The following is a 21,468-nucleotide window of genomic DNA, read 5'->3' on the forward strand; positions in this document are numbered from 1 at the left end:
TTGACCTGTGCTGCTGCTGCTCTGAGATTTACTGCTCATTAAGGATATACAGTGGGGCAAAAAAGTATTTAGTCAGCCACCGATTGTGCAAGTTCCCCCACCTAAAATGATGACAGAGGTCAGTAATTTGCACCAGAGGTACACTTCAACTGTGAGAGACAGAATGTGAAAAAAAAAAATCCATGAATTCACATGGTAGGATTTGTAAAGAATTTATTCGTAAATCAGGGTGGAAAATAAGTATTTGGTCAATAACAAAAATACAACTCAATACTTTGTAACATAACCTTTGTTGGCAATAACAGAGGTCAAACGTTTACTATAGGTCTTTACCAGGTTTGCACACACAGTAGCTGGTATTTTGGCCCATTCCTCCATGCAGATCTTCTCGAGAGCAGTGATGTTTTGGGGCTGTCGCCGAGCAACACGGACTTTCAACTCCCGCCACAGATTTTCTATGGGGTTGAGGTCTGGAGACTGGCTAGGCCACTCCAGGACTTTCAAATGCTTCTTACGGAGCCACTCCTTTGTTGCCCGGGCGGTGTGTTTTGGATCATTGTCATGTTGGAAGACCCAGCCTCGTTTCATCTTCAAAGTTCTCACTGATGGAAGGAGGTTTTGGCTCAAAATCTCACGATACATGGCCCCATTCATTCTGTCCTTAACACGGATCAGTCGTCCTGTCCCCTTGGCAGAAAAACAGCCCCATAGCATGATGTTTCCACCCCCATGCTTCACAGTAGGTATGGTGTTCTTGGGATGCAACTCAGTATTCTTCTTCCTCCAAACACGACGAGTTGAGTTTATACCAAAAAGTTCTACTTTGGTTTCATCTGACCACATGACATTCTCCCAATCCTCTGCTGTATCATCCATGTGCTCTCTGGCAAACTTCAGACGGGCCTGGACATGCACTGGCTTCAGCAGCGGAACACGTCTGGCACTGCGGGATTTGATTCCCTGCCGTTGTAGTGTGTTACTGATGGTGACCTTTGTTACTTTGGTCCCAGCTCTCTGCAGGTCATTCACCAGGTCCCCCCGTGTGGTTCTGGGATCTTTGCTCACCGTTCTCATGATCATTTTGACCCCACGGGATGAGATCTTGCGTGGAGCCCCAGATCGAGGGAGATTATCAGTGGTCTTGTATGTCTTCCATTTTCTGATGATTGCTCCCACAGTTGATTTTTTCACACCAAGCTGCTTGCCTATTGTAGATTCACTCTTCCCAGTCTGGTGCAGGTCTACAATACTTTTCCTGGTGTCCTTCGAAAGCTCTTTGGTCTTGGCCATGGCGGAGTTTGGAGTCTGACTGTTTGAGGCTGTGGACAGGTGTCTTTTATACAGATGATGAGTTCAAACAGGTGCCATTCATACAGGTAACGAGTGGGGGACAGAAAAGCTTCTTACAGAAGACGTTACAGGTCTGTGAGAGCCAGAGATTTTCCTTGTTTGAGGTGACCAAATACTTATTTTCCACCCTGATTTATGAATAAATTCTTTACAAATCCTACCATGTGGATTCATGGATTTTTTTTTCACATTCTGTCTCTCACAGTTGAAGTGTACCTCTGGTGCAAATTACTGACCTCTGTCATCATTTTAAGTGGGGGAACTTGCACAATCGGTGGCTGACTAAATACTTTTTTGCCCCACTGTACATAAGATGTAAACAGATGTTTCACGAGCCATCTTTGCTTAGACTCCAGCCATTATCAGTATACTGTTTACACTGCCCTTAAACTAGATCATATCAAGTTGCATAAAGTTAGAATTAAGTGAATTAAAAAAGAAATCTAAGTATCATCTAACCACCTAACAGTAACCATTAGCAACACAGCCATTGTGCACCAATTCAGAACAGTGCTTTACTATAAACTCACCACAGTATGACAAGCTAATCAATTTATCCTGCACATCCTCCAGATGTTGGATCTTCACGATCTAATACACAATCTAAATTGGCACCATGACCACAATTATGGACATTTTCAACCAAAACACTGTTCCAAATCGTTTCAACCTAGTTAACCTCAACTCCTCAGTATAGCACTATAAATGATGAATAAATTATGTATTTGCATCTTTAATGTTTTTGTATGTGATAATCCAGTGATACACAAATAATATCGTATTTTGTGTGCTATTGTTCATCCATTTAGGATCAAATCAGTTTAAAGGTCTGAAGGCTCACACTGATGCCAAAAATCTTTCCTCAAATGTGTTAAACCCTAAAGTTACAAGCCTGTTTTGAAAATATGAGGAGTAAAAAGAACAGATTTGTGTAAATACTCGAGTACAATTAACAAGGTACATTGTCAGTTCCCACCTTTGGATATTTAAAACAAATCTTCCTCTTACTCATTGCAGTGGTAGGCACTGTAGGACTGCAATCTTCTGGACAGATACCTCTAATGTTAAGCCTGGAATTACACTTCCAGTTTGGGAGTTATAGGTCCTAATGCTCCTAATCCCACTGGGACCACTTAGAACTTAACTTTCTAAACCTGTTCCAGTGGTTCCCGCAGTCCTTGATGCTTCTCTATTTTCTCGTGCTCCTCCTTCCTGATGTTGTTGTCTCATCTATCAAACCTACAGTCTTCTGCATCTTCTCAACCACAACTATGTCTGGTTGGTTGGTCACAGCTGCTTCTCTGTGTGAAGGTAGAAATTCCACTGACCGTCGCCCTGTTTTTAATTCATCATCACCTTTAGTGGTGTCCCATATTGGTTCGATTGGGGCTTGAGGACTTCTAATCTCTATGCATCACAGATGTTCTTGGACACTATAAGCCACTTGGTTGTGCCTCTCAGTGTACATAGTCCCAGCTCACATCTTCCATCTTGCTACTATGTGTTTGATAGTCTCTGGGGCAGTCTTGTAGCAGTCTTCCTTTCTACCATGCTCAGAACACCTCTGTTCTGTCCTTCCTAGCCACTGGTAAGATTGATGTCAGCCACTTCCCTGTGTAAGTCAATGGTACATCCCATGTGGCAGATTAAAACCAACCAAGGCCCTGAAACCAACTAATCTTCACCCTCAACCTTTCAGGTACTCGCATAGCAGCGCCCTTATTTGTGCAGTCAAGCAATCAAGGAGTGCTGTTAGCTTCCTCAGCTAGTACGAGTCATTTTGGGTTCTGGTGCTGTTCAGGTCTTTATTCTGGAGACTCGTTGTTTCTGCTCTGGAAGATTGCTATGGTACGCTCAATTTCAGTTCTGGCTGTGTCTTCCATTGTGAAATTGCTCCCTTGTAGCTGAACATATACTCTGAATGGATCTTTGGCAAGCAGGCCATTCATTCTCTTGGGCTCTGCTTCTCTGGCATTTCTTCAGCCTAGTGGGCAGAGTTTCGCAGTTTTTGGTTCTTCAGTTATCGAAAACTTGTTGTGTCTCTTTTATATTCAAGACATGACCCAATTTGAGCAAGCATTTGGCAATAGTGGGAAGGGAAAACTCCATTTAACAGGAAGAAACCTCAGATAGAACCGAGATTAGGGAGGGGCACAATCTCCAGAGAGACAGAACAAAAGACACTGCAGAAGAGAGCCAGAGATGAAAAGTAACTAATGATTAAATGCAGACAGGTGTATAAACATACAGTAAATGAAATAGGTGAGTGAAGAAGCAGGATAGTCCAGAATGGGAAGCTCCCAGTAGCCTATTGCAGGGCAACAAAAGGAGGATAAAAGTTCAAGACCCCAAGATCCCTCACATTGTTACTTGAGGCCAAGGTAAGGCAATGCAAGTATCTTTTTTGACACCAGGAGCAAAAAAAACAAACAGCTGAATTATGTTAGTGTTAAAAATTCTGAAACAAAGTATGTTTTAGCCGAGAATATGAAAAATCTTACAAATATTTCAGCTATATTTAATAAATTGTCTTATTGAAAAAAAAAAAAAAAGGTTTTATTTTTCAAAAAGACATATTTTGTGTTTTGGACCATGCTGTATTTAAAAATGAGATGACAATGAATTAAGTGCTCCATCTCTCGATGTGTGTCAAAGTGCCCGTTATAAATGTTACCTCGAGCCAGTTATCAGAGGCAATGAAGGCTAAGGTGTAGAATGAAGAAACTTAAACTGCCAGTTAAGGATACTACAGAACATGGCTAAAAAAAGAAACAAAAATAGCAACATTTTACTAAAAGCTTCACAGACTAGAGTATATTAAAAAAGGACGCAAAATTTCTATGGGACTGTATTTTTTCTTGTGCGCGTGCAGTCAATGTGATGCTAAATTAAATAAGCAGAGCATAGACAATAATGTTAGAGAAGGAGAGAAAACCAGTGTTCACTACAGTCAGCTCTGGTCAGTCATTTATTCACACCTTGGACCTCCTGGCCACCTGGCTTTCATGTAAAAGGTGGTCCAGCTGCTCCCAGCTTCTATTTGGCAGGACACACCATGATTTCAATTAACTCTAATCAATGTCTACTCAACACATGACATTATACCTATGTGCTATTAAGCTGGGTGATAAATATATCAGTTTTAAAAGTATTACAAAGGACATGCTTTAACACAGCATGTGGAAACACTTGGATTTAAACACACGTCAGAGGCTTTTACCAGATAATGAGGAGTAATTACAACACTCACAATGCTATTTATCAGCTGTTATTTAATTATGAGACCAGGGGCACATTAATACAAGCCAGCATGCATGCTTACATACTCCTGCAAAGTTAAACAACCAGCAGCATTAGGCACACACAGGTAGCATACACTCACTGTAACAGGCTCTGGGATGATACTAGCGCTTTACCAGTCCCTAAGGACCCCAAAGCGCTTTACACATCCAGTCATCCACCCATTCACACACCCATTCACACATGATGTGTCGCCATCACCAGATGCCCAGGTGATGGCAAGCTACATTGTAGCCACAGCCACCCTGGGGCGCACTGACAGAGGCGAGGCTGCCGGACACTGGCGCCACCGGGCCCTCTGACCACCACCCGTAGGCAACAGGTGAAGTGTCTTGCCCAAGGACACAACGACCGAGACTGTCCAAGCCGGGGCTCGAACCAGCAACCTTCCCATTACAAGGCGAACTCCCAACTCTTGAGCCACGATCGAGGATATAAGCAGTGGGCTGACCTAACCTTAACTGTGCAGCACCGTCTACATTCACTTGCATTCATGTATATATTTATCTGCTTAGCACTTTTACATTCTGAAATTGGAGTTCTCTCTTTGCTATACAATATAAAATTACTCTAAAGTCCCTGGAATCCAAGATTTCATGCCAAAGCTGTAGCTTTGTCTTCTTCTTTGCAAGCTCCTTTGACTTTGTCTTCAACAGTATCCCTGCTAGACTCTTAGGTATAAACAACAACGAACACGTTTAGCCAGTGAGCATACAGCTATGGTTAATTGTGTAAACAAAAACTTTAAAGTGGCATATAGGTGTTACTTTCTCTCTGTGTCCACAGAACACCGAGTGTTAAGTAGCAGACTGCTTTTCTGATGTTTGCTTCCCAGGTTGATAGCAATCAGTTAAATTTATCATTTTTGAAAATTGGTCTTTTTTTTTTCTTTTTTTTTTAAAAATCTGCCCACAAACACAAATGCCAGAAACCCTTCAGGAAATTGATTTCATGATGTTTTCGAGTATGTAGAATCTAAATAATGAAACATGGAGCGGTAAGACTTCTTAATGACAGATTTCTAAACACATACTATAGGAGCAATGATAACCACAAACTTATCAAGCCTACTGGAAGTATGCAGCTTTCTGCATTTTTATAGTGGGCAAGCTAGATTCAATTACAGGATATTACATTGTGCTTGTCACAGACTTACTTGAGTTGATCAATATTCTCAGTGAAAAATGTAAGTTACTATCAAGCAGACAGTAACTTACATGTTACTTTTGGTAAGATGCATACCAGGTCTCAGCAAACAGACTGTAAATAAAGATGTTATGAAGACTCAAGGTGACTTGAGCCGTAAACTATCCCCATCTTGATGCCTAATAAAAAGTGAAATGTTTATTTTCATTCTCGTGATTGCATTCTCAGTTGTTCTATAGTTCTGTGTCATTAATCTCTTACAAACTCAGCTACCATCACTTATCAGCAGTCTCTCCTTAGAGAATTTAACATGTTGCCTAAAGGTCTGTGTCATGTTTGATGTAAACCACAAAAGTCCTATTTCCTTTGTGTGGGTAAGCACTATTCATTTCAGTGAATAGAACGAAAGATCTAAGGGATACAACATTATTTTTACAGATAACCCTTTCATGTCCACTTCAGTGTGACAGGAGAGTCATCTTTCTTGCTTAGTGTTTATGGTAGAAATTCCTACGTGATCACTCTGTTGAGCTGAAATATACAGAGGTTCAAATCACTTCTCCTCAGCCAACCGGTGGGGCCTAGGAATCAAGGCGCACAGAGGCTAGATCCGTCTCTCTGTTGGTCATACTCATCACTTGCAAAGACATGGGCCCTACCTGAGTCGTTGCGTAGGTAAGAGGACATGGCGGGAATGAGGCAGGACTGGCTCAGCAGCTCTAGCAGCACTGCTGGCAGTGCTGAGCTGTTGTGAGCTCTGCTGGCTGTTGAAGAGGCATCAGCAATGTGGCAGCCACTTGAGCCTGCTGGGTTGATATAGCTTGCCAAGACCTAGTAAAGAAAAACAAATGCAGAATTAAAATTTACCCTTTATGAAGAAAAGCGTTCATGTGACCTGCTCTGGATGAGGGAGAATCCATGTTTTTGATCACTGTGTGTCTTCAGATGTCCCTTCCTACACACCACAACTGCCAGGATGATAAGCATACCTCTTTATTGGGAATCAAATATATGCACCAACTGTATTGTTGGGTGCTCATCTCTCACTATGACAAGGCACAGTAAGTAACATCAAAAGAAATTAAACATAGCTAGATATGATACCTTTGCGTGGTTCATGGTTCAAATGAATCCTTACTCATCTTAAATTGAGCATTGCTGCAGCCCTTTTTTTATCCCCTGCCCGAAACAAGCCGTTTTAGTTCCCTGCCCTCCATTTAACCCAGCTGTCTGCTCATTATTTGCGTCTTGTAGTTTGGTCAGTCTGTTGAATTTGAATACTATAGTGCAAGTTCACAAAAAAATTAATGGGTTCATTTATGGCCCATGTTTCATAGGGAATACCAGGCAAAAATAACCCACCTTAAAAAAAAAATGCTCATTTGCACTTACCTGGAGTAGACAAGTGACATGCTCTTCCTCTAGCCTTTGCTTGGTGAGGGCCTGCTCTACGTCCCAGCCTGACGCTGTAGATCCAGTACCAAAACCTGTTCCTTTAGCCCAGTACAGCTGTTGCTCCTCACTGGTCCCCCCACCATGACAGCTGGATATCTGTGGCTGCCCCACACACACACACACACACACACACACACACACACACACACACACACACACACACACACACACACACACACACACAAATCAAAGATTTTGCATTTTTACTTCCCTTTAACAATTATTAATGAAATTCAGGCGTAAACACTGTTGCTGCTTTTTCATCACGTTTTATCATGTATTCAAAAAGGTCAGAGTTGGTTGTGGCCTACATAGAAAGCTGCCATAAAACATTTGTGATGGTCACATGGAGTCAAACAAGAAATGAGTCAAAGGAGCAGACAGAAAATTGGTCCCTGAAGTTTAAAGTTAATGTTTTGTTCAATTGTCTCTCATGTTTAAAACACAGTGTCTTATCTCACACCAGTGCTACCACTCCAGAACATGGGTCTCAGGAGATCAAGGTCAACCACTGCCAGTGTGATGCGTTTGGCTCAGATTTGTGTATTCACACAGTCCCTGAACAAGCATGAGACCGGACACATCACCACCACAACAAAAACAAGGCAGGTCTGCTTCAGGAACCCAGTGACAACACCTCCACTCAGGGGGTGAAAAACTCATAAGCTCATATGCTTTAGCTAGATATGTTTTAATTTTTTCAGTTTGGTGTTTGAAACATGATAAGAAAACAGGTCTAACTGGTTTATTCTTTTTCTGGGATACCAAACCATTGTTGACTCTGTTCTTACGCCTCTCTTTGAGGCCCCTTTAATTTATAAAAATTAAAAAAAAAAAAAAAAAAAAAAAAAAAAAAGCGCTGAAGACCTACACCTGAGATCACAGTAACTATGATTTCAGATGTGACCTCTGCCATTCACACTAGGAAAACAATCATTGATTTTTCCTACACATTAACACAAGCTGCCATTAAATGCATACAAACACAAACCAGGCTCTCTCTTCCCGACTTTATTTAAAAGCCCATTGATGCTATATTGCTGTCAGAATGGTTTGTAAATTGCTCTACATTTGTATGTAAAGCACATCCTTAATTTTTTTGTTTCAAGAGCTAAACGTCCATATACTTTGCACTTAGGGCTGTGCGATATGACCAAAATCTCATATCCCTATATAAGACATCTATCGTCCCGATAACGATATAAATCACAAAAATGTAACATTTTCTGTAAATTCTGTCAATCTCGGGCAGCTCGACTTGTGTGAAGTGTTTCCAGCTGGGCGTCGTGTACCTGGAGTTGAGTGTTTTAACAGAGGCATGAAACTATACATTTTTAGACATAAGTTGTAAAGGCTGCAGTTTTCTTTGAGTATTTATTACACAGCGTGCTGCGGGGAAAGCCTGTTCTAACGTTTGAGTCTAAGGTTTATTTTTTAGCACCTGGTGGCTCTTTTTTAATTCTCATCTGTAAACAATCTGCTCTTTCACGTGATTCAGTTTATTTTGAAAAGTCTCAACAGGATCTTAAGCTTTATTTTGAAAGATTTATGCGGAAAATAAACAAGCCAACACGTGATGGTTTTACTGTCGTTGTTGCTGACGACAACACATAAAAACCAATGACTGCGATCAAAACAATGAAAAAAATATTGCCATAAACGGTTTCTTTTGCGACACCACGAAACAATAGCGTAAAATGAAACGATAGACGTTTTTATATCGTCATCTGATATATATTGTTATATCGAACAGCCCTATCTGCACTTCTTCAGGTCATAGAAGATGTGCAGTTAGCAGAGTCAGGCAAGTCGAGGTGAGGTACTACCCGTTTCTCCCCCTGCAGACATCAATTATACAAAAGACATCTCGGATGCACAGCCTTTTCTCCCTGCAGCTGTTTGTTTTTTATCATTCACTATGAACAATTAAGCCATTTGCCAGGCAAAGGTACGCTAAGGAAGCCGTAAGTAAAGCAGCAAGACAGAGGGTCATTAATAACGGCAATCGTTTTTATCCTCAGTTTCTCCATTACTGCCAACAGCAAAACACTCAGGCAAAGTGAGAGTAGCCAGTGGCATGAAGCTGGGTTAGTCTGACAGAAGTAAGAAAATGACAAGAGCTGGACAGGACTCTCTTTTCTTAGACATCTCACAGGCTGGTGAAAGGTTCAAGAAATAATTCACAATGCAACACCGACAGGAAGCTGTCATCAGCCACAAATTTAAAAGAAAGAGCCAAAATGTATCGTCAGGTAGGGCTGGGCTATATCATACCGTTCACGGTAATACCGGTAACTTTGGGCAACGATAGGAAAATGACATATCGTGATAGAATATGGGTAAAACGCGCATGCGCAGTGCCTTTGTTTACATACGCACATGGCGGCGACGCCGAATGAGAAGAGCGAAAGCGGATCGTTGAATGAAACAGATGAAGCTGAACTGGTTTGTAAAAATGCTGCAGCTTCAGTGGTGTGGAACTGGTTTAGCTTTCATCCGTCAGATACACAACAAAGCACTATTTTTGGTAGAGCATGCTAGCGGGCCGTCGTTATTACCGTGTTGTTTGGAAAATACGGCACACTTAAAATCAATCCTTTGATTTTTCTGAAAGTCGACAGAGCCCCTTATAATCCCGTGTGCCTTATGTTTGAATCCTGGTTGTGTTTACTGACCTCGAAACGATTTTATGTACACGGTGCTCGAAAATCTGTCAAATGTTTTAGTACGACTTTGCTAAGCTACGAAGCCGCACCACTTGATAGATTGTCGGAGCATTACGGCTTTCATAGGCAGGAGCCTCGCGGAGTGATACGTACTGTGCTCCAACATAATATTACCGTATTGTGTGTGTATAACTTCTTTGAAGTTTTGTGGATATTATACATGGTTATGCTGAGGATATGTCGGCCAGTTTCCACTGGAAATGCCTTTTGGTTAAACTGTCAAGGAATTTGCACTGTTACGTTTTTATATAACTTTAATACACATAAAACAGCTGCTTGTTTAAGTGAAAATACATAGATGTTTTTTTTGCACTAATAAAGTTGTGGAGTTGTAAAGTGTTTTGTCTAGTGTCAATTATATCGTCAGTTATATCGTTATCGCAAAATTTCAAATGTATATCGTGATAAATCTTTTTGGTCACATCGCCCTGCTCTATCGTCAGGGACAATTGACGATTAGAAACAGAATGTATGTGTGATATGGGTCATACCTCAGAGACGCTGGTATTGGCATTGGGGTTGCGAGGGGCGTGGTGGCTCAGAGCTGACAGACAGGCTAGAATGAGGTGGATGGCACCGATTTCCAGAGCCATGCGACGCAGAAGCACACCGTCGTCTGTGGTCAGAGGGGTGCTGCTGAACAGTGCTCGCAGGACATGGAATGGTAGTGTGGGGAGCACGTTGGCTGATGGAGATTGCAGGATGTGACCTAAGAAGATGTCAAAGCAGACACTCAAAATAAGAAGGTTTTGATGCTGCTTTTATATTTGTTGTTTAGATTTGTGTTTTAGTCGATTAAATCACACATGAACAATCCATTTTTATTTTACTTTTCTTGAAGGGGGGGGCAAAAAGGAAAATAAGACACCGTGCTGACAAACTCTCGCTGGTTAGAAAACACAGTAAATTTTATATTTTAGTCAATTGGGGACAGACAGGAGAAATAGCTGTGTGCAAAGGATCTTTGCAAGAGCTTTCTTTCAAATAGCTTAGCAATTCTCAAACTTTTTCTGGCATTAAATACTTCCCAAGCTAAAAGTTCAAAGCCCAAGGTGAATTTCAGTGTGGACAGCTGTGACGTGTTTTCAGACTTACTGCCTTCTCCATCGTCTGTGACACCCAGTACCAGCCGCAGCAGACACTGGGCATGTTTCCTCTCCTTTAGCAACACCTCTGCGTAACCTGGCAGGCGCAGGAAGAGGCCAAAAGCTGCCAGTGAGTGGGCAGGGATGGGCGACATGGTCTGCACTGAGGATGATGACGATGAGGATGTCTGGGACTGTTGTTTGTTGATGGGCGGTGGCTCCGCTGCAATGGACTCTGGTGCCTCATACACCAGCTCACCCGACTGCTCTATGGTCACCCACTCAAACTGGTCGCTGTCCTTGGGCTTCTCCTGTGTGCTGGAGGGAACCACAGGAGCGCTGACCTGTGAACAACCGCAACGACGAGTAAAGGCTCAGCGAAGGTGTGAAATGCAAGACAATGCTGACAGGTGAATTTAGGAGACACACAAGGCTCTTTATCAGGGCATCAGAGGAGCCAGAGCAGGTAAGCTCAAAACATTTGTTGTGAAATAAAAAGTTAATACTAAAGAACTGCTGTATGTATGCAAGTTGTTCAATTTCTAATTTTCTGTGCCTCTTGAAAGCTGAGTTTTACCTGCTGAATGACATCGGGGTATAGCATGGGCAGCCTCTCCGCTATCAGGGCCAGGCCCCCCATGCCAGCAAAGACTTGCAGAGGTGACTGAATGGGACTCGTCTCCAGCAGGGACTCATCAGCTGCGGCATCCAGACATTCTTCATTAGGCATCATTGGTTCATCCTCAGGGCAGCTATTCAGGATGTCACAGTGATCCACTGCAAGTAGAGCAAAGAGAGGACCTTGTACGTTCATCCACTGGCTGAGACTGAAAACAATTACAAGCCTTTTGTTTGTTTCAGCAAACTCTTAACAGTTCAGTAATCTCCTGTAAATCCACCTGCTATGTTTGTCTTAATTCTGTCCATAATAAATATTTTTACACACATTATTATGTGATATGTTCTGAGGTTCAACCACACTATACACAGAGAAGGTAAGGTTCCCTGCAGGGTTCCTTAAGCTAAATCTGGAGAATCTAACGCCTTTCTGCAGGTCTAACTGGTTTAAGCATTAAATAATTTAACTAAAAATGTTTATGTTTAATTACTAAAACTAAAATGTTTACAAATACATTTTTGATGACAGAACTAACGAAAATATCTACAAATTTTAACAATTACTAAGATCTTTTTGGAAGAAAAGTGAATTCAGTGCTTTATAAAAGAGATTGATTGAATTACAGGTTATTCTGAACTGCAAATCACAAAAAGTTTAATTGTCTTAAAAAAAAGCAGCAGGCAATAGCAGGTTATATCTACTTTGAGAAAACTCCTTGGTCATTGTGAATAAAGATGTGACGTTACTTGTGATGAACTTGATTAACTGGGCTGATTGCTATGCATTGTTGCATTGTGTCAACTCATGGTTAAATAGAATCAACAGAATCTTTTAACCATATTTAACTCTTTCCCAGAGTTTCATCACTCTTGCAATCCTTATCCAACGTCTGTATTAATCCTGAGGATTCTAACTGAAGACAACACTGTGTGTCACAGTTGTGCACTGTCACAAACTGGTAAGTTTAATTCTGTAATAATAAGGTTTGTGGAAGTGAAGCCTGACAAGGTCCTTTCTCTCAAAAGAAAACCAACTGGTTTACAAAATATGTAAAGAATTTCCCTTAATGAAATTAAATCCCTGATGCAAAGTCTGAATCAGAGAGAGATTTCACCGAGCCACAAATCCCTGTCATCGGTAAGCTGTCCTGTACTGCAGGTGTCTAATCTCTACAGGTTATGGAATGACACAGTGAATCAGGATCCACAGAGAGGATGAATCTATTGGTTAAATGAAGATAATGACAGACCCCGTCAAGCAGTTAGTGTCTGGGCAGTGGGCACATTTGGGTAGTTTATTCGAGTTCATTGGAAGGAAGTGATGAGTCAGTACCCATTCGTTATGTGAAGGTAATGGCTAAAGAAAAACTGAGCTGCTCAGTTACATACTCAAGGTATGTAACTGGGGTGAAAACCGTTAACAGTTTTCCTTTTCTTAAATATCTGAATTGTCTGTATTTGCAGGCAGTGAGTATTCACAAAAAATTTGTGGATAGAAAAGACTCAAAAGGTGTACAATTCATCCAGATGATGGAGCAAAAAAAAAAAACAAGAAAAAAGAAAAGAGCAAGCATAAAAGAAAAATATCTTATAAAATAAAGTAAAAGTTAATAAACAATGATTTCTTTAAAATATTTCTTGAAGGTATGTCCTCCTGGGATTTTACTTTTTGTTCTATATCTTTTGACTTATTTGAGCTCCACTACTAAGTCCTGATGTGCTCAACTAAGGGCATCCTGGCCTTATCGATGACATCTCATGTGTTTGGGTGGCCTCATTTAGCTCCAGAAGATCCAAAGCTGGTGTGTGCTTTACATTACTGCATCCGGCACTTTGCATTGAGTTGTGGGGAAGTAAGGTTTGGATGCAGGTGCTAAACATGGATACACATTCCATGAACCTCTTTGTACACTGTTCTTCAATTAATCTGAAGTTCACCTGAAGTTTGGAGGTCTGAAGCGATCGGACGTTGGTGACCTCTGCAATGGACCCTGCTCTGATTTTGTGGCCTATCACTTCGTAGCTGAGTTGATACTGTTCCCAGTCACTTACACTTTATTACAATACCACAGTTTACTGTGGAATATTTAGCAGTAGTGGATAAATTTTACGTGCAGGTGGCATTATGGTTCGCTGTAATTCACAAAGCTCATGAGAGCAACTCAATGTGTGCAGAATTAGTCTGCACTCCTAGCTGCTGATTTCATACACTTCTGGCAATGACTGGACCAGTTGAATCCTTTATTTGGATGGAGGAGTGAATACTTTTAGAAATACAGTGTATTTTGATTTAAAGAATGGTTCACCCAAGTCACCCAAATTCTATATTGCCTTTTTCTCAAGTTATGCCATTCACATGATTTTCAGAAAACATTATTTCTGACATTGAGGTCAAGGTCACCAGGATCCAAAAACTTCCAAGATTTTTAGTACATGTACCTATGATATCAATTTGAAGCTCGTCAGTCACTTTATTCTATAGCTTTCACATTCACAAACTCGGGTATCTACGCCGCCCGCTCACCTGACAACATCTGCCCATCAGCCTTTACAGCCGAAGGGTAAAAATGGTAGTTATAAAAGTCTCATTTCACATACCCTATGATTTCTTAAACAGTGACACATGAGTGTTAAGATGGAAAATATGGATTGTGGATAGGACATGTCGCATGGATAAAGGGAATATGAGCATATCTGCAGATTCACCAGTGCTGACATTGACATTAAAAATTAATTTGACCGAGTACTGACCCATGAGTCTGCAGAATCAAAACGCTAAATATAACCAGCCTGAAAGTCACCACTTCTACAGAATGACAGCATAGTTTTGAATGGGATATCAGCAGTTGGATTCAAGCAACAACCTGTCCTGACTGAATGAAATTCAATAGCAATTTACAATGTGAGTCAATAGGTAAGACTCTCACAGTAAGTGGGCACAAATTCAAATATACCATCTTTCAGCCATAAAAAAAACCCTCATGTTCACAATCGTTTAGAGACACAAATGCAACACTAACGTCCCTATAAATGTTGTACCAAAGCAACATATAAGGATGAAAAGGCTTAACTCCCAAATGAATGCAAAGGTAAGCAGGAAAGTGTTTGAACAGTTTGTGCTAAAAAAAAAAAAACACTCTGCAAGCTTTTAGACTTCAAAGCCTCTCAGTACAGCCTGAGAAGCAGCCAAGGTGATGTGAACTGAGTTCAGACCAAAGTACAATTCCATTAAATCTTGATGTGAGAGTAGAGTGGAAAAAAACAGGTCTGGATTTTTACTACATTTTAAAAACTCCATTTCTATTTACTTGATCATAGTTACTGAAGTGGTCTTGAAATAATAATAAAAATGAGAAGAATCTTAGTTTCTTCCATTTCTATTTGATAAGTTAACCTTCATTTCATATTTAGATGTGTGAATTTGACACAGAGGCACCACTGAATAGACTAGCTGACCGTGCCAAAATCCCAAATGTGACATAATCTGAAAGATACTGTTTGCACAGTTGAGAAAAAACACCAGAACAGGTGCAGGACTCATTACAAATTAAGAGTTTGTTCAGCCTCTAACCAGGACTAGCGTGGTCTTTGGTTTGGGACAGCTGAGGGAGAGCCTGATGTGGGTAGTCAGGGGTGTGAATTCAAAGTAGCCAATCACAACATCATGTGATGACAAAGTGAGAGGATCAACTTAAGCACACTGTAACTAAGGTCCTGTGAGTTTTTCAGCAGGCAGAGCCTTTTTCGTTTGTTGGTCCTTTGGCTTTACTTCTATAATATTGCTGCATTTTAGCTGCAGTATCTCAATTATTTGGTATGTAGACATCCTAGAAAATGCTGCATATATGGCTGGGTGTCTGCATTTTAGTTTAGAAATGACTGGATGTTTGGTGCTGTTCATATGTCTGACTTCACGTATTGGGTGCAGCTTGATGCATCTTTCACAAAGATTTGGCTTGTTTATGTTTTGCGCTCATGTGCAAAAGAGAAATCTCTAAATTATCAGTGAAGGAATTTAGACTGCTTACAAAAAGTTAAAATTGTAATTAATCATCAAAAGTTTTACAGTTAAAGTAATAAATAAGTCAGCTGTATTGATTTTTTAAAGCATATTTTTAGTGGGACATCAGTATAATATCTGAACTGACTCCTCCTTAGGAGCTGTGTGTTTTATTACCTTTCTCAGTGCGGAGTCTCTTGAACGAGTCAGTCTTTGAAAGGCCGGGGTCAGAGATGACCTTGGAGCCCAGTTTCACTGTCAGGCTGATGGACTGGTAGCCCTGCGGTAGCTTGCGGTCATACAGAAGTGTGAGTAGCTGGGCCAGGGTCATCTCAGGTGGGAGTGGCTGACCTGGATAAGAGGACAGAGTACACACCGTTTCTCTTCGGTAATATGTGAACATTTTACATTTTACTCAAAGACCTGCGCTTGTTGCTGTCTGATATGAATCGGTTGTGTATGTGGCACCTGGAAGCAGCTTGTGGTAGAGGTGGAAGACAGGGACACTGATGGTTTTAGCTGAAGGATCCACACTGGATGAAGCAGTTAACTTGTCACTCATGACACGGCCTCTCCTTGATGGAGGCCGGGGAGGGGTGGAAAGAGCTCGCTTTGATTGGGACTTTAAGCCTGAAGGCAGAGAAGAAAATAAAAATACAGAAATACAGAACAATATTTGTTTTTCAACAAAATGCATCATAGCTTATATACTGTGTCATTATTAGGTGTGTAAATGACACAAGACACACATACTGTACCTGAGGCTACTACAACACTGTAGTTGTCCTGGAAGCCGTTGTCTGCCTTCATCTTCTCTTTCTCTTCATGATTCTTCTTCTCCTTATCCTCTTTCTGCTCGTTGATCAGTTTGGCAGTAATGCTGGGTGTATCTGGATAAACAGACACAGAAAATTAAATATATATTTTGTCACACTTCTTGGTTTTTTTTATTGCTTTGGTTTAAATAACATTAGCAAGCTAAAAGAAAGAAGGAAAGAAAAGATGCATCAGATGCAAAATTTGTTCACCCACACAAGAACAGCCAGAAGATGATATGTCTTATAGACATGCATACTGCCCTGTAACAGCAGCAGTGTATCAGGTTTTTCAAGGTCCCAGGGGGTGAGCTATTCATCATAGCTGCCTTGTACTTAACAGGTAATACCGAAGCTCACAGCATCAGCGCTGCACAGCTGACCTTGATAGCCAGAGAATGCCAAGTGAATTAAACTGCAAGGACAGAGCTGACTGCTGGGATATTTTGTTAATAATTTAGGCTGTAATTAAAACTGCAGCTCTTATAACTGAAAAACATGACTTCTCCAGTTCTTAATTAATCAAATTTTGCTTGGAATTTGAGAAAGGGCTGCCCCCTTGTGTCCTTACTTTACAAAGCCAGTTAAAGTTGAAAAGCGTGAGTTGATCACCTCTCCCTTCTTTCTCCGAACATAAACAGGATCTCTATGCTCAAAGAGCTCTAGTTTTTTGTCTCAACTGATTAAAGGACCTACTTGTAGCATGCATATTCTTTTTCCCAATTGCATCAGCATACTTCAGATTGGATTTGTGTTCTTCAGAAGTGTTTTTTCGTGGTCTTTAACGTTGCAGTTCGTTCCTGTACAGCTTTCTAGTAATGGTCTTCTTTGAGACTACAATTCCTGACTTGGCTAAGTCATGCACTAATGTCTTGGCAGTGGTTCTGTAGCCTTTAGACCTCACTAGTCTCATTTACAAAATCTGAAATTTTCCACTTCCTACTTCTGCCAGGCTACCGTGTAGCTCTCTTAGATTTTTTTTTTTGATCCCTCCCCACATCAAAGTCAAACGACTCACCAAAGTTTAAATATCGTAACACTGATGAGAAACTATGAGCTCAGACCCCAAGTGGCTACAATCCTCAGTGAAGCCAATAGCGTGCAAGCACGATAAGCCAGACAAAATATTCTCCACCAGTATTTGGGGTTACTCTTTAACCCAACTGAGGCCAGGGTGTATATCCTGCTCCCGCCCAGGCAGCACAGACATTCAGGACGCGGAGTCCATAGCACTGCACAAGCAAAGAGACAATAATCAGATGCAGAAGGACACCAGCGAGCACAATCATGGTACTAGGGCAGCCCTGCAGTCTCAAAGGGCAGCCACCCAACTCACCGACTGCTGACGGGAAGCCCGTTGCGCAATGTGACTCCCAACCACCATTTCAGCCTGCCCCCAACATCAGTAGTACATCTCTATGTAAATGAAGCTATTCTAAATCTTGCATGTGCCAAGCTACTGCTGCACATTAAAAGAACAGAGATAGTTAAGGTCCAATTCCACTTTGTAAAGGACCGGGGGGCAAAGGACACCAGCCAGCATAAGTCCCAACCAACCCACCCAACCCAAACTTTACAATTGCATTTCATCCATCCATTCTCTTCCGCTTATCCAGCCTATCCCAACTACCATAAGGCAAGAGGCAGGGTGCAGGTTGCCAGTCTGTCGCAGGGCCAACACATAGGCTACGTTCACACTGCAGGTCTTAATGCTCAATTCAGATTTTTTGATCAAATCAGATTTTTTTGTCTGCTCGTTCACACTACAAATAAAATGCGACAGCAAACGCGCTCTAGTGTGAACGCTCAAAGCGGCCCGCATGCACAAAAGAAGACGTCACACACACAACGGCTCTGTTTAGACCCAGAGCAAACAGTATTGTTTGACTGATGGCCCTTAATATAAAGACTTCGGACTTTACATTTCCCAAATTTTGCTTTAAGTTATTTGTTATTTACATAATAATGTAGATAACCTAATAATGATCCTTATTGCTGTTTTAGAGGAGCTGTGCTTCCAAGGATAGCTGCAGATTTCTGTCAGAATCTGCAGATTATACAGAACATATAAAATGTTCACGTTTCTCCAACGTTGTCTTCCCAACAGTTTCACTGGATGGACAGGAAGCGTTCACGATGTCTTCTCCGGAGCTGATAATTGGCGTCTGTCTTGTGTCAGTGATGTAAAAGACGGATTTAATGCGACATGACCATTGAAACAGCAGTCGCTTTCTGAAACATCGGATATGTATCGGATTCAGCACAACATACGAAAGTGACCCAGATTGGATTTGAAAATATCGGATTTGTGCCGTTCACACTGTCACACCATGATCGGATATGAGTCGCATAGGGTCAAAAAAAATCAGATTTGATGCGCTTTCACCTGCAGTGTGAACGTAGCCATAGAGACAAAAACAACGATTCATATTGACAACTAGATTCACCAATTAACCTAATCCCACCAACTGCATCTGTCTTTGGACTGTGGAAGAAAGCCAGAGAACCCATGCAAACACAGAGAGAACTTGCAAATATGCAAACTCCCCATCACTGTGCCACTATGCTGCCCTCAATTGCCTTTTATACTTGTATAATTCAATCCATAAGACTCTATTTTAAACAAAAGTGGCAGAATACTTAAGAGAGAGTGCCCATCTGAATATTACTACATACTACGATGCTTTTGAATCAACTTTTGGGGTTCCTCTAGTAGAGCATTTCTAAGTGTTTTATACAACATGCTTCATTCACAGAGTCACATGATCACTTTTTTCCTACGCCCACGTGCTTTCTATCCAACATAAAAGCCCTTTGAGTGCTCAAGAGTAGAAAAGCACTATATAAAGAACCAGTCCATTTACCATTCACATAGGTTTTTACTCCACCGGATTATGAATCTAAGGGTTAAGTAACTCCCAAAGCAGTACCTTGCCAAAGGATATGTTTGCATGCAGCAGCCACGATCAAACAACAAAACTTCCAGCTGGTAGATGACCTGTTCGACCTCCTGAGCACAGCCACCCAAAAGGTTTCACATTTCAGTCTTAGAATGGACCTATTAGCATACCTTAAAAACTAGAGGCAGGGACCAATTTTAAGTATCTTTTTCACTTTCAGTGATACAAAATTAGCAAAGTCTGACTGTTCGGTAGCATTTTGGTTATGGACCAATGTTAAGTCTAAATGAATGTTTAATGTCTCTTATCCAGGGTAATGTAACGATTGCTCATTGGATAACCACGGCCAGAAGACTGAAAGAGAAGTGTATTTTTGGACTTAAGTATCAACTCCCAAATTCTGTGTTGGTGGTAAGAATGTAATTTCTGCCATTTATTTTATCACTACTGTTGATACTACCTTTAATGAGCACACATCTCTGGGAATAAACTTACTTCTGAAATTAAGAGAAGGATTACTACGTTTCACATTCACTGAACAAAGAATTGTAAACAAGATACTTTGATAAATATGCAATAGGAATCAGACAGTAAACTAACACTGACAATACAGTGTTCAGCGGGATATGCTGTAATTTATGTTTGCTGTGCTACAAACTTGTTACAACATATTTACTTCAAGATGGTGTTTAAAATTCAAAGAGAGACCAAAGGAGGAATGCTCCAATGGGAAGCTTAACCGAAGCAGTTGCCTTGTCCTGTTTAACACAGTGCAAGTTTGTACAGGACAGTGAAGTACACATTTGCGAGCTGTGAGGCAAGACAATATTATTGAAGCTAGTTTAGAGGCTTCAAAACATTATTTGACAATAATTTAGTGTGAAACTTTTATGGTCTAACATATTTAGAGCACACAAAAACATAATTTGATTTTCCTATTACAATTTGCAAACATATTCCCCGTACATCAGCTTCCTTCATCTGTCAAATGCTTACATTCAAACAGTTTCTATTGGCACAACAATTGTGTATTTCTCCTCCAAACTCTTCCAAAATGGCCTCCTGGCTTCATGAGTTTGCAAATATGAAAACAGCCACTGTTACTGCAAGACATAGCTGGACTGGCCATCGCCCGGTATGCCCGATGGTGATTTTTCGTTTTTATGGGCAGATGATTTTTTTTTAATAATAATAATAATAATAATAATGGATTGCATTTATATAGTGCTTTTCAAGGCACCCAAAGTGCTTTTTTTTTTTTTTTTTAAATTTGTAACGGCATGAACAATGAGAGGTGGTGGATTGGCTAGATGTTGGCCGATGTGTAAAAATAACTCAGTTGTTTGGTGGTGGCTATGGCGGGGCTTCCACAGAGGCCAGTGGGTAGATGAGGGAAGGTGAGGCAGGAGGAGGAGAGACCCGAGGCGGCCGCCGGTCTGAGTGTCAGGTGAACTGAACTTCAGGTAAGAAGTTATGACTGCAGTCTATCTGGTCAGATATAAACCAAGTTTAGGTGGAGTTTATTTTCGTTATGCTGACTTTTTACAGTCAGTTACAATAACTCGTACTGCGTGCTAGCTAGCATGACGGAGTTTCTATACAGCATTCTCAAAAGCTAAAAGAAATGTTTTATTACACCAAGAAAGATTTCCAATCGATACTGGTAGGAGAAAATTTATGCTATAGTAGGACATTTTCATGTGAGTGTAAGAATGAGCATCTTTTCTTCAAGGAAAAGAATAACTGGAAGAAGAAAAAAAAATAGAAAGATGTTTCACTGACAAAACTTTACATAAGGACTTGATGGAGGCAAAAACAAAGACTTCTAAAAGATGTCTGAACAAGCAAGAGCTTAAATTTTCTGAAATCTTGTAACTCTCAAAACTGATTTTAAAAAAAAGAAAAAATATTTAATCAAACGTTGATGGAAAAGTAGATTTGTTGAAAAAATTAATTGGACTGTAGAGTCCTGGAACAGTTTTGTGTTTTGGAATGACTTGAGAAAGCTTGGAACTGAGCTTTTGCTTATTTGCACTGAAAGGAGCCAGCTGAGGTGGTCAAGATGACTCCATT

General features: G+C 40.8%; 1 protein-coding gene across 3 annotated transcripts in view; it reads right to left on the reverse strand.

Moving 5' to 3' along the window:
* birc6 (baculoviral IAP repeat containing 6) overlaps positions 1 to 21,468 on the reverse strand; it is a 137,084-nt gene that overhangs the window by 38,544 nt on the left and 77,072 nt on the right. For all 3 annotated transcript variants that reach the window (XM_085478496.1, XM_085478497.1, XM_085478495.1), the window contains exons 57-64: positions 16,439 to 16,570; positions 16,149 to 16,310; positions 15,858 to 16,031; positions 11,640 to 11,839; positions 11,073 to 11,406; positions 10,469 to 10,686; positions 7,189 to 7,353; positions 6,456 to 6,627 (exon numbers count right to left, since the gene is read on the reverse strand). In XM_085478496.1, coding sequence (XP_085334622.1) covers positions 6,456 to 6,627; positions 7,189 to 7,353; positions 10,469 to 10,686; positions 11,073 to 11,406; positions 11,640 to 11,839; positions 15,858 to 16,031; positions 16,149 to 16,310; positions 16,439 to 16,570 — 1,557 coding nt within the window. The remainder of the gene's footprint in view (positions 1 to 6,455; positions 6,628 to 7,188; positions 7,354 to 10,468; positions 10,687 to 11,072; positions 11,407 to 11,639; positions 11,840 to 15,857; positions 16,032 to 16,148; positions 16,311 to 16,438; positions 16,571 to 21,468) is intronic.

Source organism: Copadichromis virginalis, linkage group LG13, assembly GCF_057382275.1.
Source record: "Copadichromis virginalis isolate Kocher_CV1m ecotype Utaka linkage group LG13, C_Virginalis_male_GT1.1, whole genome shotgun sequence".
Lineage (NCBI taxonomy): Eukaryota > Metazoa > Chordata > Actinopteri > Cichliformes > Cichlidae > Copadichromis > Copadichromis virginalis.